Here is an 18,760-nt window from a genome sequence, read left to right as displayed (position 1 = left end):
CCCTAAACCATGATCAAAAGATTGTTCCCCTCGAGATGTATATAGTTTAAAACCCTAACAAACATGTTCAACTGATTCTTTCGGGAGGAGTTGGTCTTACCTGCTCTTTTTTCTTAACCCACCTTTTAGGTTGATGCAGCAGTCGGTGGAATCGGTTTGGAACATGGCATTTGACTTTATTCTTGACAATGTTCAGGTGGTTTTACAACAAACTTACGGAAGCACATTAAAAGTTACATAAACCCCACCAGGGAGCCTGGTGCTCTCTGCTAGCTGTGCCATAAGTGCTTGTGAGGTATTGGCAAAGTGCATGATAGTAATGCTTGGAGTTTTTATAATTTTAAATTTCTTTTTAAGCAAGTGTTTTGTACATTTCTTTTCAATAAGTGCCAAATTTGTCAGTATTGCATGTAAATAATTGTGTTCTTTTACTGTAGTATAGATTCTATTTACAAAATGTTTGTTTATAAAGTTTTATGGATTTTTACAGTGAAGTGTTTACAGTTGTTTAATAAAGAACTGTATGTATATTTTGTACAGGCTCCTTTTTGTGAATCCTTTAGGAAGCAAATCCTGCACTGTTTATTATATTTAAAGGCTGAGGAATCCTACAAGCCGGACTGTTACAGGCTCCATGCTAAACTCTGAAATTCCTGAGAGGTCCCAGACTGGGATTCTGCTTGTTCCGGGTAAAGCTTCTAAATAATCTTATCAATCACTCTTGTCCCCAAGCATGAACACAGCAGCATGTTAAGAAAGTCTTCTTTTTACTTGTTTTAAATTAGAACACACACATAATTTTTTTCCTGGGAAAATTACGTCCCACAGCTGGCTTAGCGTTATCGTCTCTGCCTCTACTGTCCCTTGAGAAACTTTAGTACTGAAGAATGGTACAGATTCTCAAATGTATATGAAGTGTTTTCTAGGCTAGGCTAGACCATAATACTTGAAAAAATATATAATTATTTGTAATCCTATGCCAGTGAATACTTGGGGACATTTTCTTCAACCACTTCACATTGCCTTCAACACTGTGCTATAAATATGAATAGGTAGTCTGATACTAGAGATCTGTTACCAGAATTCATCCCACACTAAAACAAACAGATTTCTTACAGTGGGGAAAAGATAAGATAGATATCGTCATGTGGACTTCCCACATTCTTCGGGAAAACTAGCTAAAATCCATGTCTCTGCAACAACTTCGGAGCACTAAGCCCAAACAAACAGTCTTATCAGCTCCCTACTGATTGATTGCCCCGGCAGGAAACATATGCATGATAGGACTTTGCTGGGACAAACTAGACCAAGATCAATGTACAGAAATTCTAACGCTAACGTGTGCTGGCACATGAGGTTATTACACCAAAGCTGATGACTCATGGAGAGAAGCTACGCTAGCAGGGAAGCCTAGCAGAGCTCACTGGTGGATGTCTCTTTTCTTTATTGGTAGTTCAGAATTGTGCTGGTTACAGTGGACTCTCAGGACTATACAAGCAGTAAATAGCAGCCAGCTATGCTTTACACCATGGTTTCACACAAAGCAGAGATCAGAGTGCCTAATTTTCTATTTTAAAAAATTCCTAAGGGCATATGGCAGAAGAATGCTGCAGAAAAAAAAAAATCACTGTGGGAAGGGATATGCATAAATAAAGAAGTATTTCTTACATCAAAAAAGTCCCAAGAATCACAAAATCTGCAGAAGCTTGGTTAATCAAATACTGCAGTACTGATTTAATCAGTATAAAATCGAAAGAGCTTTAGGTCTGTAATAAAAATCCAAATTTGGGTTAGGGCAAACTTTAAAACAGCAGCCAGTAGAGAAGGGTTGGGGGGGGGGGCAGGTGAACAGGCACGTTGGAACAACTGTGGGGACATGTAATCGACCACTGTCAAACCAGTGTAAGTTTCTTGGTTTCTCATGGAAAACATTTTATACACCTATTTTTTTCCTTCCATACTTAAGTTCATCAGTGTCCAGATACATCCGTTCCATTTTTGTCTGGTTTTTCCTGGTGATTTTAGAACATAATATTGCATTTATTCCAATTCCTGCCCCATGTGGAAAAATTAGATGATTTCAAATACTTTCTTCAGCTCCACAATAAGCTGCCAGTCACTCTTCTGCATCTCATCTCTGAACCAGTCTTTGAGGGCATCGATGGACTGCCGGCTGATCTGCAAGCCCAAGGCACAAACAGGGTCAGCAACAGCGTAACAACCACATGCCCAAAAAAAGCAGTGTGGCCCATGCCTGTCATAGGCTACTGCTCATTAAAAAAAAACCTTAGCCAAAATACAATACAGTGCTCGTCTGCCTTTTAGAGTAGCAGACTCTCTACAAGTCCTGGCGGGCACTCTCTGGGAGGAGGCCCTTCCTCAACAAAGACAAGGCCACATCACAGACCTGCCCTGAGGAAGAATCCAGTCCTCTCAGACTGTAAAAGTTCAAACTTCCAGCCCTCAGAGCTACTTCGTAAAGGTAACCAGAGAAGAGTCGACCCCGCCTCTTCCTTAAAATGGGCCACTTTTAAGAGACACTTACCTTACTGACAAGAATGTCTGTAGCTTCAAAATGTCTTCCATACATTTTGGGAGATTCCCCAGGGATAGGTTCTATTTTGACACAGACTTCTTGTCCTTTTTTTGCAACATCCACTTGTTTATGGTTTATTTCAATACTTGTGACTATTCCAATGTCAACAAACTGTAAAATAAGAACTGCAATGTAAGCAGAGGAATCCTGCCAGTCAGACGCACTGCAGCTGGACAGCTGAAATAAAAACGAGCCAGTTTAAGCGCCTTGGCTCTGTGACCCTTCTTTAGCACTCATCACACTGTGTGTGACTTCCTCATTGGGAAGCCAGGGAATGACACCACCACATCCCCTCTGCCCATCACAAGATGGCTTGTGAAGCAAGAGGACTCATATGCTTTCGACAACTTGGAAAGTGCCCTGTCAACCCAGCGTGCCTTACTACTTCTGCTCTATCCTTTCACACGACACGTGCCATAGGAAGAGGGTGTGGCAGGCACAAACCTTCTCAATCAGAAATGAGCTTGGAGTGGTCAGAATGATGAGCAAGGGGTTTAAGTCAGGGACACATGATGTGGGGCCCTGTAGGCCGAGGTCAGAGGATGAGCGCTGGGAGCAAGCTGAGCTCAGTTACAGTGCAGGAGAAAAGCACTCCACTGCCTGCCTTGTCAAGAGATATGGGAGAGTAAGAGTGAAAATGAGAGGAGTGCTTGGTGTGGCCAAAGCCACACAGGACGTAACTGCTGCAAGCAAATGTCCCACCTCAGTCCACTGAAATGGTGTAAAAGCAATGACCCCCTAGAAGCAACAAGTCCTAGTGCGCCATTTCCCACTAAAGGAACCAGGTCTGGGGCAGGGAAAGTAGTAGATGAGCCTGGAGCATCTTCCTGCACCAGAAAGGAAGAAAATGCTCCCAAGTGCTGAAGTAACCAGCTCGAATGGGCTCCCACTGACCAGAATGGATACTGGTAATGAATTAGAACATCAAATTTTTTAAAAAGGGAGTGTGTATAAGTTACTTAATGAAAAGTTCAGTGGGGAGGAAGGTTCTTTACAAAAGTATGGGGGGGAGGGGCAGATCACAATGTTACCAACATTTGTGTAACTGCCTTAAGCAAGGATTACCAGTTACTAAATCTATCAAGATAAAGGTTGTTGAAACATGATATTCACAGGTACTCAAAAGTGCCCCAGACATGACTTAGTAATTATAAAGGGAGAAAGATGTGTTTCTAAGAGCGATGCTGAGCCAACAGCACCTGCCCCAGTAAACGAAGATGGCCTCGCTACAGTAAGAAAGCCTATGTGATGGGGTTGGAGGCAGGTGGGAACACCTGTGCATGCAGTATCCGTTTCAACAACTGTAACTTCCATCTGGCGAGGAGGAAACAATCAGACAAATCCAAGTTGAGAAATAATCTGCAAAACAACTGGACTCTCCAGAAAGGATGGGGGGCTGGTCCTATTGAGACTAAAACCTGTAACAACCAAACGCAATGCACCTTGAAGGAATCCTGGACCAGGTCAGCAGATGGCACTCTGCAAGACACTTGGGACAGGTGGGGAAATGTGAGTGAGAACTATAAATTACAGGACATTACTGAGTTAATGTTAATTTTTCTTAGGCAGATGCTAATCTCGAGGAAAGGAATATGGGTGTTCATTATTCTATTCTTTCAACTTCTCCCCAGGCTTGAAACTTCAAAACATCTTTAAAAGGGCACTATTTCAAAGTACCTTGCACCTTTCATTTGCTGAAGCACTGATCGCTGGTGCTAAGAATCAACACTGGCACTCCTTACTGAGGTATAAATCACAGAAGGTGACAAGCTCTGCCTTTCGTCACCACTCCTGGACTCCCCATTTTATTCCTTTAAGGGACCACACTTAAGTTTTGAAAGTACAACCAAAACTTACATTTTTGCTAGGGACGCACATGGGTGTCCCCTGTTTCACCTGACCTGCTTCCACAGTCACTCCCATCACTATTGGGTCTCGAGAATTAAAAATATACTGGGGGAGGATTTTCATCTTGCAGGGAAATACTGCTATGTGCCTAAAAGGAAAAAAGAAAACCCAAAAATTTTGAAGCTGACAAAACCACTTAAACATAAAAAAAAACCAAATCCAAGTGAGTATGAGGCCTCCCCCGTTGGAGAACAGCAGCACTCCCCAGGCGGTGCTGGCAGAGCAGGGCGCACGCTGCGGACAGGACAGCCCTCAGTGTGTCTGCACCGGTCCAGGCCACCCGCCTGGAGTGCTCCACCCCTCGCCATCCTCCTCCCCTCCCTCCATCCCTGCTGTCGCTTCCCAAGTCTTAAAGAAGCCGTATCACAGGGGCACTGAGCCCTGCCCCTAAATTTAGATGGAGCTTCTATTAGAACCTTGACGGGCCCCATGGGCAGCCTGCTCTGAGACCCACACAGGCATCAAACCACAGCCACCTCCTCCGTACCACGTTCCCGAATCAGGTGATCCAAAAGGCCACTACTTCTCTGCTTATCAAGCACGTGCTGAAGTGTTTTCACAGGGTCTGGCAGTCTGCTTTAACCACGTCTTTTCACTTCTGGTCTCATGATTTCAAGCCAGCATATCCCAGTCTAAATCCTAATACTCATCTGGCAATTCTTTAAATACATACCCCAATTTGAGCCATCACTCCCTATGGTCTGAGCCACCCTCATGTCTTGCCTGGAACACTGGGAGCCTGACAAGACTCCCTGCTGCCTCCCTCAGATCCTCCCCAGGGCCTACAGAGTCCCACCAACTTCTCTGACCCCATCTCCTACCGCTCTCTGTCAGATTCAATGCGGCTGCCTCCCAGTGCTGCCCTTCTGCCTGGACAACTCCCCGTGGGTCTGGGCGGCTCACCCCATGCCCTCCAGATCTCTACTTGAATGGGAGACCGACAGAGCTGAGCTGCTGCCCCGGACCACCCTGCTGGTCATGGCTCTCCTCCTGACTTAGGCTTTCCCTGCTCTGCTCTGCAGCCCTTACCCTACTTCTCATGTGTTCACTGCTTGTCTCGCCTGAGCTGCAAGAGGAGGAGGGACCTGGCCAGGGTCACTGCTGACTTGTCTAGCACGTGCAGCGATGCCACCTACATGGGGCAGGCTCTCCTCCCATGGAATACCTCGCCTCATTGCAGTTCCTCACCGTGCACATTCGCATTTTGATCCTTCCTTCCCAGGTAATCCCAGATAAGAAACTCCAGCAAGAGGGTTTTAGCGACTACTCACCAATTAATGAGACCCAGGCCCACCAATTTGAAAATTAAAAACTGCAAGGCTACAGAGGATTAGTTAACACACTGCTGGAATGCCTCAGATGGGCAGAATTTACAGTTTTTAATACATTATTTCAGGATGCAGCCTCTTCTGGATGAGCAAATGCCATGCTGCTTCTATCGGCCACAAACCTTTCTGGTACAGGTATTCCCCCACATGGCCAAAGTTCGCCTGATGCCACCTTGCTTTTGCAACAGACCTATGTTAGTACCTGCTTTCCCTCACCAAGAGAGGAGGATTTTGCTCTTATGAAAAAAGGCAAAAAGCAAAAACGTTTAGCATTTGTTTTGCAGTGAGCCATTAAGAGGCAGCGGGCACCCCAAACAGAGCAGCCGCGCCAAGCTTCTTCCCAGGGACCACACTCAGCATCTCAGCATCACGCCGCCAGAGCTGGGAGCTGTGTCTGTGAGCATCTGGGCTTCACTTCGATTTATTTTGTTTATTGTTTGGGCCCGGGAGTGCTCAGAAAATTTTCCATATAAATTAATGGTAATTGCTTCTTCACGCTATGCCATTTTGCCTCATGGAAGGTTTCACAGAAACGCTTTACTTTCAGGATAGCGGGAGAAACTCGTACTTGGTAATTCTCAACCAACTTCATTACCAAAGACCCAAAGTAAGTAAAATGACCAACTTACTTAAATTCTTCTTGTTTCTGTTTCTTGTAGTCTTGTCTATATTTCGTAAAGGCATCAAATAAATGATAAATAATCTCTGCACTAAAAATTCTAACTCCTAAACTATCAGCCATTTCTTGTGCATCCCGTTCAATTCTCACATCAAAGGCCAAAATTACTGCATACCTGAAAGGTTCAAACACAATAAAGATCATTCGGAGAAACACAGAGTGTGTCATGAAGGAGTCTGAAGAAAACACGTAATATGAAAAAGCCTTCACAGCAGAAGAAAAATCACTTACTGGGGATCATGTTCCAGCATCACCGAAGCCTTCATAACATCTTTTTTATGGACTGGACCAATGTTAATTCCTGCATACTGTAGAAAGGGAGTTTCTGAGCTTAAATGCCTGTGTCCGGGAAAAGAAACAGCACTACAAACCATGACTATCACAGACTCCTGTGGAGTCGGGTAGGATTACTTACGGGCACTTCTGATGTTTTTAGAAATTCAAGTAGAGCTTCCAAAGATCCCAGTGTAGATGCCTGGACGTAGACTCCTTTTTCTTCCAACTTGATAGCATTTAGCGTCTGCTTTAACTCATGGATCAACTCATCCTTGAAAAGAAGTTAAATGTGACAAGGTTGTAAATATGTATCAGCAATGGCCTAGAATTAAACTGTGTTTCTCTTTTTAATGAAGTTTTCACATGAAAATATGAAACCAAGGCCAAGAAAACGTAAGGCGTAGCAGAACCTGTGCTGGAAAGGAGGAGGAGATTTAGGAGCCGAATCTGAGCTGTGTCCCACACTTCACCTTTGTCTTAGATTTACTAATATGGAAATCTATTTAACCTCTGCTGTACTTGGCAAATAAGGTAGCTGGGTGAACAGAATGAAACGAGAAGAATCTTTTCAAAATTAAAAGGACTACATCAGTGTAATGTGTTACGGTAGCCCACGGGCTCTGCTTGACTGCCTTCACTGAAATGCCCTAACCTCGGCGTCCTTTTCCTCTGTCACTGCTCCTTCAGAGATGAAGAGATTTCCCCCAGGAAGAAGTAGGACAGCCGTGTCCAAGCCATGGAGGACGCAGCAGTCCCTGCCATAGTTGGGCCTGACCAAAGAGGGATGCCTGCCCTCTCCTTACCGGCCCTCCCCTCAGGTGGCCAACTCCCTGATGGTGGTGACCTGGTGCCGTCTGAGGAGTAACAGGAGTCCCAGCATACGAGATGAGCCAATGTGCTCGGGGGAGTGTCATCTTCTCTTCGGCAAGTGAGTATATAAACTCAAAGTTTGCTTTTGGGAAACTATGCTGGACTCCAGTGGGCATCTGCTCCTACAGACAGGCACACAAGCTTTAAAACAACTCCTACTTCCTTGTAAAATTTTCTTGAGTTCTGTCGGCATATTCGGATACCTAAAAACATGAACAACAAATTCTGGGCTTTTGATTCGTTTTATCTTTAAATAAAATGTGAATTTTAGAATTCTAGTGTATATAAATGTTACTTATGCTAATTCAGAGGACTGTGCAAACTGAAGTAATCTAAACGCATCAACTGTTTGCTATGAGCCACCAGGTAAGGCTTCACAAAGACAGTGGTGCCCACTTCACTCATCACTACCAACATGTGCCCTGCTGGTGTGTCAGACTCACATAGCTTCGGAGGAAAAAAAAAATTTAAGTAACTTACTTTAAGAACTGGGATTTCATCTTCTTTATAAGCCACCAGGAGGGGTAAACCAGCCAATGTCTTCTCTAGGTCTTTTCCAAGAATCTTCACTCCCTGAGCTGCTTCTACTTCTTTATGCTTTTCATACTGGTTCTGTAGAGATCAAAACATTTGCTACCACATTTATTTGAAAAGTGGTTAGGAGCAGGAGATGATGTAAGAGACCATATTTTCATCACCGTGGGGTAGGAAAATTTTTCTTAAAGTAGACACAAAAAGCAATAAACACAAAAGATTGGTAAATTCAACATTAAAATTAAACACTTCTGTTTCTTAAGACACCATAGAAAAGGTAAAAAGACCAGAAGATGCTGCGATGCACACAAGCCACTAACAGTCTAGTCTCCCGACTATACAGACCCCTCCCGTGACTATAAAGACAGACAATGCCGGACCACAGGGACATTGCACGAAGGAGTGAACTTCAATGGCTAATAAACATACAAAATAATGGCCAACCATATTTCAATCAGGTAAGTACCAAATGAAACAACGAGCTACCAGATGGAAAAATTTTAAAATCTGACAGCATCAAAGAGCTGACAGTTGTGCAACCCTAATATACTGCAGTTGAAAGTGTAACTTGTTGGACTCACTGTGAACAACAGTGTGGCCTTATCCAGTAAAACTGGAGCTGAGCACAAGCTGAGGACTTAGCAATTCACTCCTAGGCACATACCCTGCAGAAACTTGCACAACCGCACCAAGAGTGTTCAAAGCAACAACACTGTTGTTAATAGCAAAAATTTAAAAGCTAGAGATGCCCTACACGTGCCATCAACAGGAGAACAGATAAATAAACCATGATATATTCATGGAGAATACCACACAACAAAAATGAACTACAGCTATATGAAACAACATGGGTAAATCTTAAAAGTCTTTTCCTTTTTTTTTTTTTTTTGAGTTAAAAGCAGCCAGATACAATGGAAATGAGAATGACTCTACTTTATGAAGTCCATACATATTTTTTAGGGGCACACACTCAGGTATTAAAACCATTTTTAACAAAAGATATCAGTTACTCTCATAAACATGGAAGCACGGTTAACTTTTAGGAAGGTGAGGGGGGCGGCTAACATCTGTGAGAGGCACACAGGCTTCTGGGGTGTCAACAATGTTCTATTCTTCATCAGTTTGTCTGCTTCCTAAAAATTTGTTCAACTCTTCCTCTGTGTTTTGTGTAGTTTTCTGTATTTGTTTTATTTCATAATAAAAAAATGTGAATAAAAAACTAGTTAGCAGTTTAGAACCAAAACAATATACTTCAGTTCTCATGGAAAGCTTAGATAATAAGAACTTGACACTTCTCCATTCTGACAGATGATCCCTTTATGAAGACATCTAATAGAGGCTGAGGAGCAAGGGCATATTAAGCCAAGCAGCTCTGAAGTGAAGAAGTGACCTCAACAGAACTCATACACACTGTTCATGTGCCCATGTGTCAACACTTACCACCTAGGCTTACCTTCACCCGTAATTCCTTCATTGGAGGAGGTAATAGAAGGCCTCGAATCTGAGTTACAATGGGCCCTTCTACTCCAGGAACAATAATTGTATCTCCTTCCTTCAAACGCCCATTGATCAGTATCACATCTATAGTGGTGCCCATTCCTGGGAGAGCCTTAACCTGAGAGACATAAGTATAAAGGGAGTGAGAGAGATACTACACTATAACAGAAGACAGCCCCCACCCAAGAACTCACTGTTAAAGGCAAAAGGGAAAATAAACTCAAAAGCTGATCATCACCTCCATAACCTGTGCTCTTAGCTCCTCACAGTGTGCAAGTCTCTTGCTCAACATAGTCTGAGTTAACTCAACAAGAAGGTAGATCAGACTTCCCATGCCATCACCAGTATGCGCAGAGGTAGGTACCAAGGACACAAAAGTACGGGGATCCTTATTCTCATAAAACAAAGCTGCATTCAAACCCTAGAGACATAAAAAGCAAAATCATTCCAAAAGGCCAAGCTGTGGAAGGAAGTACCCAGGACAGCATGACTGATAAGACGACAGATAAGCAAATGGCTCCTCTTTGTGAAACTCCTCAAAAACACTCAAGAGATCATGAATATCCTGTAGGTATTAGTTGTATCACAGAAAAGTAGTTTCTTTCCAAGTCAACTTTATTTTTTTTTAGTTTATTTATTTTAGGGGGAAGGGGCAGAGAAAGAGAGAGAACCTCAAGCGGACTCCCCACTGAGCGCAGAGCCTGACACAAGGCTCGATCTCACAACCCTGAGATCATGACTTGAGTGGAAATCAAGAGTCAGACGCTTAACCAACTGAGCTACCCAGGTGCCCCTCCAAGTCAACTTTATTTTTAAAATTTAAACATTCAGGGCACCTGGGTGGCTCAGTCGTTAAGCAGCTGCCTTCGGCTTGGGTCATGATCCCAGGGTCCTGGGATCGAGCCCCGCATTGGGCTCCCTGCTCAGCGGGAAGCCTGCTTCTCCCTCTCCCACTCCCCCTGCTTGTGTTCCTGCTCTCGCTGTCTCTGTCTCTGTCAAATAAATAAATAGAATCTTAAAAAAAAAAAAAAAAAGTAAAATTTAAGCATTCAGACTACAAAGACAGATCTTTGAAATATTATCTAATTTAAAAAGAAAAAAAGGGATAAGGGAAAAGAATGGAGAACACTACATGCCATTGATAAGGGAACAGAACCAGCATTAGTGAAACTGCTGGCTTTATTATAAGGACAACAGAACAAAAGGAAAAATATTCTATGATATAGGCTCTTCACGGGAAAGTTTTCTTACCTGCTGTGCAAATTCCACAATAATAGCCTTTGCTCGCTCCTCAAATTCATCTTTTGTATTCTTTTTTTGCTTCTTTAAAGTAGCAGCCACATCAGAATCGGGGCTCTTTTTCCAATCATACAACCTATCAATCTGGACAAAAATTTTTCGTTAAGAAACATCTTTAAAACATTCAGAACACTCAGGAATTAATTAAAGTTAAAGCTCCTAAAAGTTCCTAATGTCTATTATATACATTCAGGAGAGTGTGAATTACTCAAATATTTTATTATACCAAAAAGCTTGTATAACCCGCCTAACTGCATCCCCTCTTAAATTAGAAACTTCTGAGGTAACATGCTGCCCATCAGCCTCCAAACCAGTTCAGGAAAGGCTGCCATTTGTTTGCAAAAGATGAGATCTTAGAATTATCTTAGGACTATTAGTGTATTTTGTTGGAATTCCAAAATGGTTCTGTTTAGTAGTCAGAAATAAGAATTACAGCAAGTATCATCACCAGGAAAATTAGACACCAAAAAAATAGAAAATAAAAATTACATCCTATCTCAGAGAACAGCCCATTTTAATTGTTTTATTGCTCAAATTAGATTTACTCAGTTAAATAAATCATGTATTTTCCTTCACTTTTCAAAAGTGTGATAAATGGGTATAGGGAGGAAAAACTATTTAATAGTAAAAACAAACAAGCAAAATCTGTTTCCTCAGTCTAGGGCTACAATATAAAGAGGCTGCCCAAATCTGAATGCTACAAAGGAGAAAAATTAGTAGAAATAAGACCCAGAAATGACAAAGATGTTATAATTAGCATATGAGGTCCTTAAAATAGTTATTATAAATATATGTGACTTTAAAGGAAAAATATGAAACCTGTAGAACTAAAAAAAAACACAGAACATGAAAAAAAATTCACTGGATAAGCTTAACAGCAAATTATATATTACAAAAGAAAAGACCGGAAGCCTTGAAGATGTAGCAGTAAAAACTATCCCAAGGGAAGCATACGAAAAAAGCATGAAAGAAAACCTTACTCACTTACAAAAAGTATCTGAATTTTTGAAATTTTTTAAATTGATGAATATATAAATTCAAAGATCTAAGAAAATCAAACTAAAATAGGATAAACATAAACTATTACATAATCTCAATGATGAACGCTCTTAGAAGTTCTTAAAAGCAAAGAAAAAGGAAGACACGTTCACACAGGGAAACAAAGGACAACTAAAGATAAAAGCCATAAAGCAATGATGATGAAGGAGAAAAATATTTTTTAAACCTCTAATTCTATATATCAAGTAAAAATATTCAGAAAATAATTTGACCTTAATGATATTAAAAGCACAACATACCTAAGCAGTGCTTTTTTTTTTTTTTTTTTTAAGATTTTATTTATTCTAGAGATAGTGAATGAGCACAAGTGGAGCAGAGGGAAAGGGACAAAAAGACTGCGCTGAGCACAGAGCCGGACTCAGGCCTCAATCCAACAACCCTGAGAGCACAACCTGAGCGGAAATCAAGAGTCAGATGCTTAACCGACTGAGCTACCCAGGCGCCCCTAAGCAGTGCTTTTAACAGTGTGCTAAACATACCCTTAAATACTTCTATTAGACAAGAAAAAATATCTGAAATCAACAATCTAAAATTCCACCGTAACTTAGAAAAAGTAGACATGAAAACCAAAGCAGAAAGAAGGAAATGATGAAATTAACACTGGATATCAATGAGATATAAAACAGACAAACAGTAGAGAATATCAATAAAACAAAGAGCTGGTTCTCTGAAACACAAATTTCTATACAAATTAAAGTAAAAAACCAAAATAACCTGTACCTGTTTAAAAGAGATTCTATGCAGATGGGGCTTCCTGGTGAATTCTACCATAAACACTTAAAGAAATTCTATCATTTCTATACAAACTCTTTCAGAAAATAAAGGAGGATATACTTCTTACTTCATCTTACAAGGCAACATTACTCTGATAACAAAACTAGACAAAAGACGTTACAGGAAAGGAAAACTACATAGCAAAATCACTCATGAATACAGACACAAAAATCATCAACAAAAACTTATCAAATCAAATCTGGCAATATATGAAAGAGAGAAAATACATCATGATCAAGTAGGGTTTATTCTAGTAATACAAGGTTGGTTTAACATTTAAAAATTCAACAGTAATCAACAAATGGTGCTGGAACAATTGGACATCCACATGCAAAAAAACCTGAATCTAGACATAACACAGGCCCTCCATGTTACAAAAATTAACTCAGAATAATCACAGACCTAAATGTAACATACAAAACTCAAACTCCTAGAAGAAGAGAAAATGTGATGACCTTGGCTGTGGTGAGGACTGTTTAGATACCACACCAAAGGCATGATCTATGGAAGAAAGAATCCAATAAGCTGAACTTCATTAAAATTAAGAACCTCTATGAAATAAAGAGTGAGTCTAGAGAGTAAAATAAGAAGCCAGACTGGGAGAAAACATGTGCAAAAGACATTTGATAAAGAAGTTGTATCCAAAACATATTAAGGACTCTTAAAAAAATAAAACAATCCAATTTAAAAAAAAGGGCCAATGAATTTGACACCTCAGAAATGGCAAATAAGCACATGAAAAGATGTTCCACCTCTTATAGAACATCTTAAGGAAACACAAATTAAAACAATGAAATACTGCCTCATACCTATTAGAATGGCCAAAATCCAAAACAGAATACCAAATGCTGGTCAAGATGTAGAGCAAGAGGAATTCTCAATCACTGCTGGTGGGACTGCAAACTTAAAACCACTTGAGAAGAGTCTGGCGGTTTCTTCCAAAACTAAGCACTATTACCATATAATCCACCATCACACTCGTTGGTATTCACCCAGAGGAGGTAAAGACATATGTCCACACACAAACCTGCACAGGGAGGTTTACCGCAGCTTCATTCATAACTGCCAAACTTGCAAGCAACCAAGACGCCCTTTAATGGATGAATGAATAAACTCTAGTGCATCCAGACAATGGAGATATTAAACAAAATGAATAATGAGCTAAAAGTAAAAAATGAGCCATTAAGCCATGAAAACAGATGGAGGAAACTTTAATTCCTATTTTTAAGTAAAAGAAGGTGACCTGATAAAGCTTACTGTAGAATACTGTACAATACCAACTATATGACACTCTGGAAAAGGCAAAACTATGCAGACAGTAAAAAGATCCGGGACTTTTTTGCTAGGGATTGGGAGGTGGGGGAACAAACAAGCAGAGCAGAAAGATTTTCAAGGCAATAAAAATACTCTATGATACCAAAATGATGGATATATGTCATTATACATTTGTCCAAACCCATAGAATGTACAACACCGAGAAGTAAACCATGGACTCTGGGTGATGGTAAGTCAATCTAAGTTCATCAATTGTAACAAATCTATCACTCTGATGTGAGAGGGAAGGTGCTGATAATGGGGGAGACTGTGCCTGGGGGAGGCAGGGGTAGTGGGAAATCTCTGTACCTTCCCTTCAACATCGCTGTAAATCTTAAATGGCTCTAAAAAAGAAAAAAAAAGTCTTAATAATAAAAAGTTAGTAAAGTCGCCTCAAAATATCAACATTAGTTCATCTTACAGAAGAGAGGAAAAGCCACATAAATATATCAAGAGATGTGGAATAGCCATCTGACAAAAATCAACAACTCATGACTTAAAAAAAAAAACAAAACCACACAAGTAACACTTTAAACAACCTATGACTGACAGCATACGTAACGGTGAAAGACCAGCTACTTCCCCTAAGATGGGGCAAAAAGCAAGGTGTCTGTCATTACTTTTATTCAACATTGTTCTAGAACGTCTAGTTAGTGCAGTAAGGAAGAAGAAAATTTACAGAGCACACACATGAAAGTAAAACAGCTGTTATATGTGCAGATAATTGTGTAGATGGAAAATCCCACATGACCTACAAAATAAGCTACTAGGCCTAACCAGTTAATTTACTAAGATCACAAGATTAAAAATGAATACATAAAAATCAACTATATTCCTATATAAAATTAAAATTAGAAATCTGAATTTTTAAAATGGTATTTACAATAGCACCAAAACCATAAAATACTACAGATAAATTTAGAAAAATATGTCCAACACATGGACAGGGAAACTACAAAATATCATTAAGAGAAAATAAAGAACTAAGTAAATGTAGAGATATCATGTTCACTTATCGGAAGACTCAATTTTGATAAAATGTCAACTCTTATAGAATTTATCTACAGATTAAATACAACCCCAATAAAACTTCCAGAAGGCTTTTTGTAAAAACTAAGAGGCAGATTCTAAACTTTATATGAAAATTCAATGACCCTAAAATAACCAAAACAGTTTTGAGTAATGAAAGGTTAAAGAAATGACCACTACCTGCTTTCAAGACATTACTATAAAACTATAATGATCAAGATAGGGTAGTAGTGGCGTAAGGATGGATATATACGTCAATGGAAGAGAAGATAAATACCAAAAAGGGACATATATATATACATGGCTTAATTAATTTTCAACAAAGATTCAAAAGGAATTCAATGGAGAACTTCTGGTCTAAGATGGCAAGATGTAGGAAGACATTGAACTTACCACCTCCATGGACACACCAAATCTACACCTATTCACAGAGCACTGATCCTGAAGAAGAACTAAGAGCTAACTGGAACAGCTTCTGCACAACAAAGACCACACAGAGAATGGCAAGAAAGAGGAAGACACAAACAAAGAGAACCCCCATCCACAACACTGCGAACTGCTGTGTGGAGGGATAGTACTGAGGGGCTGTGAGCAGATTCGTCTGCCCTGGGGTACAGAAAAAAAGCTGCGGTTTGAAAGGACAACTAGAATGTAAAGGAACCAGTTCTAGAACGCTAATAGCAGATGAACTGCTGAAACTCTCTCCAGATACTGTCAAGAGTTACTTTCAAGTACCAAAGTTCACATTCCCCTCCACCCTGACAGCACAAACAGGGGCAAGGTCCAGGCACTCTAGTGGGCCCTCCACCTCAGTGAGCCCTGAGTCCCTAGCCCACACCAGCCCAAGCCACCCCATCAAGGTGGCTCCAGTGCGATGCATACCAGGACATGCCTGGCCAGCCCTCACTACAGGTCCAGCTGTCTCGTCAAGGTGACACGAACACAAAGCACCCTAGAGCACTCCAGGCCCACATCACTTTGGCTCCAGACACTTACCAGGGCAGCCCTGGTGTAGAGCATGTCAGAACCCCCCAACCCACACCAGCTTAGACTCCAGACAACTTGCCAGGGAACCTTCTGCGCAGAGTGCCCCAGGACACCCTTGCCCACACCCGCCCTGGCTTCAGCCACCACCAGGGTGCCCCTGCAGGGAGAGCCCCAGGGCCCCTAGCTTGCATCCACTTCAGGTTCAGCTGTACTCCCAGGGTCCCTTTGGTATAGGACTGCCCCAGCCTGTGCCCACTCAGTTTCAGCTGTCCTGTCAGACTGCTCTTTGCAAGGAGAGCCCCCAAGTCCCCTGGCTTACACCAACTTTAGCTCTAGCTGTGATGCTAGGGTGCTCTCTGCAAATACAGCCCTGGGACCCCCTGGCTTTTACCCATCTGACCTCCAGCTGCGCTGCCCTCTGGGTGGAGAGCCCCAGGAACACCCAGCTTGAACCTACTTCAGTTCTGATTATCATACCAGAGTGGCCCCAACATGGAGTGTGCCAGGACCCACAGCCCACAAATACCACAGCTCCAGCCAGCCACCCAAACTCACCAAGCACATTCTACACAGGAACCCATACACAACATCACTCCCTCTAGTTGAGAAGAAAGAGCTGTTCCACCTAATTCATACAAACAGAGGAAGAAATAAAAATGAAATGACAAAAGAATATACTCCAAACAAAAGAACAAGACAAAACCTCAGAAAAAGAATTAAATGGAGATAAGCACTATGCCTGATAAAGAGTTCAAAGTAATGGTAATGAAGATGCTCACTGGACTGGAGAGAACCATGAATGAACTCAGGGAGAACTTCAAAAAAGACATAGAAAATATAAGAAAGAACCAATCAGAGTTGAAGAATACAATAACTGAAAGGAAAAATACATTAGACGGAATCAACAGATTTAAGGATGCATAAGAAGGGATCAGTGATCTAGGAAACAGGGAAATGGGAAGCACCAAAGCTGAACAGAAAAAAAAGAAAAAGAAAAAAAATGAGGATAGATTAAGGGATCTCTTAGATAATATCAAGCACACAAACATTCTCTTTATAGAGGTCCCATAAGGAGAAAACAGAGAGAGAAAGGGGCAGAAAACTTATTTCAGGAAGTAATAGCTGAAAACTTCTTTAGCCCTGGGAAGGAAACAGACATCCAGGTTCAGGAAGCAGAGAAAGTTCCAAACACATTGAAGCCAAGGAGGTCCATATCATGAAACATAGTTAAAATATCAAAGATGAAAGATAAAGAGGGAATTTTAAAAGCAGCAACTAGTTATATGCAAAGGAAACCTTATAAGGCTCCTATCAGCTGATCTGTCAGCGGAAATGTGCAGTCCACAAAGGAGTGGAAAAAAAACTACAACCAAAAATATTATACCCAGCACGGTTATTCAGAATTGAAGGACAGATCAAGAGTTTCCCAGACATACAAAAGTTAAAGGAGTTCTTCACTACTTACACCAGCCTTACAAGAAATATCCAAGAGACTTCTATAATTGAAAAAGAAAAGGCCATAATAGAACAAAATTATAAAAGGAAAAAAGACTCACAAAATAAAAAGATGCAAAATATAACAACATATATTTAAAACGTGGAGGAAGTAAATAAAAATGAAGTTCTTTTAGACTATGTTCAAACGTGACTGACCACCAAATTAATATACACTGCTATATACTTTGGATGTCACAAGTGAACCTCATGGTAACCACAAACGAAAACCCGTAATAGACACACAAAAGAAATTCAATCATGACACTAAAGAAAACCATTAATCACAAAAAAGAGAGCAAGAGAAGAAGAAAGGAAAAAGAGAACTACAAAAACCAGAAAGCAAGTGACAAAATGGCAATAAGTACATACCAATTAATAATTACTTTAAATGTAAATGGTCTGAATGCTCCATTCAAAAACAAAGGGTGACAGAATGGTTAAGAAAATAGAACCCATTTATATGCTGCCTACAAGAAACCCACTTCAGTCCTAAAAACACACAGAATGAAAGAGAAGGGATAGAAAAAAGCTATTCGATGTGAACAGAAGTGGAAAGAAAAAAAAAAAAAGCCGGGCAGCAATGCTTATATCAGACAAAGAGACTTTAAAACAAAGACTATTACAAGAGACAAAGAAAGGCACTAATAATAAAGAAATCAATCCAACAAGAAGATCCACAACTGTATTTATGTACGTAAAGCTGGAGCACCTGAAGACATAAAGCAATTATTAACAAACATAAAGGGCAGAAACTGCAAGTAATAACAAGAACAGCAGGGGGCTTTAATACACCCATCACCTCCATGGATAGATCGTCCAGGTACAAAATCAATAAAGAAAGAGTGTAAGCAAATGACACATCCTGTGCAACAACAAAGGAATACGTTCTTTTCAAGTGCACATGGAACATTTTTCAGGAAAGATCACGTTACGCCACGAAACAAGTTTCAATAAACTTAAGATTGAAATCATATCAATCCTTTCCAACCAAAACAGTATAAAAATATAAATCAATTACAAGAGAAACACTGGAAAAAACATGTGAAGGCTAAACAACATGGTACTGAACAACCAGGGGGTCAATGAAGAACTCAAATGAAAATGAAAACACAA

General features: G+C 40.6%; 2 protein-coding genes across 11 annotated transcripts in view; one reads left to right on the top strand and one right to left on the bottom strand.

Annotated features, from left to right (window-relative positions):
- REV1 (REV1 DNA directed polymerase) overlaps window positions 1-533 on the top strand; it is a 102,161-nt gene extending 101,628 nt beyond the window's left edge. For all 8 annotated transcript variants that reach the window (XM_032419888.1, XM_032419887.1, XM_032419885.1 and 5 more), the window contains one exon: window positions 130-533. In XM_032419888.1, coding sequence (XP_032275779.1) covers window positions 130-241 — 112 coding nt within the window. In that variant the 3' untranslated portion in view covers window positions 242-533. The remainder of the gene's footprint in view (window positions 1-129) is intronic.
- An 81-nt stretch (window positions 534-614) lies between these two features.
- EIF5B (eukaryotic translation initiation factor 5B) overlaps window positions 615-18,760 on the bottom strand; it is a 95,901-nt gene continuing 77,755 nt past the window's right edge. For all 3 annotated transcript variants that reach the window (XM_032419893.1, XM_032419895.1, XM_032419896.1), the window contains exons 15-24: window positions 10,940-11,071; window positions 9,927-10,109; window positions 9,645-9,806; window positions 8,138-8,269; window positions 6,927-7,058; window positions 6,743-6,819; window positions 6,462-6,626; window positions 4,454-4,592; window positions 2,546-2,707; window positions 615-2,178 (exon numbers count right to left, since the gene is read on the bottom strand). In XM_032419893.1, the coding sequence (XP_032275784.1) occupies window positions 2,071-2,178; window positions 2,546-2,707; window positions 4,454-4,592; window positions 6,462-6,626; window positions 6,743-6,819; window positions 6,927-7,058; window positions 8,138-8,269; window positions 9,645-9,806; window positions 9,927-10,109; window positions 10,940-11,071 (1,392 nt within the window). In that variant the 3' untranslated portion in view covers window positions 615-2,070. The remainder of the gene's footprint in view (window positions 2,179-2,545; window positions 2,708-4,453; window positions 4,593-6,461; window positions 6,627-6,742; window positions 6,820-6,926; window positions 7,059-8,137; window positions 8,270-9,644; window positions 9,807-9,926; window positions 10,110-10,939; window positions 11,072-18,760) is intronic.

The sequence above is a fragment of the Phoca vitulina genome, unplaced genomic scaffold, assembly GCF_004348235.1.
Source record: "Phoca vitulina isolate PV1807 unplaced genomic scaffold, GSC_HSeal_1.0 scaffold22, whole genome shotgun sequence".
NCBI classification, from domain to species: domain Eukaryota; kingdom Metazoa; phylum Chordata; class Mammalia; order Carnivora; family Phocidae; genus Phoca; species Phoca vitulina.
Note: the sequence above shows the minus strand (reverse complement) of the source record. Positions and strands in the feature narration are given on the sequence as shown.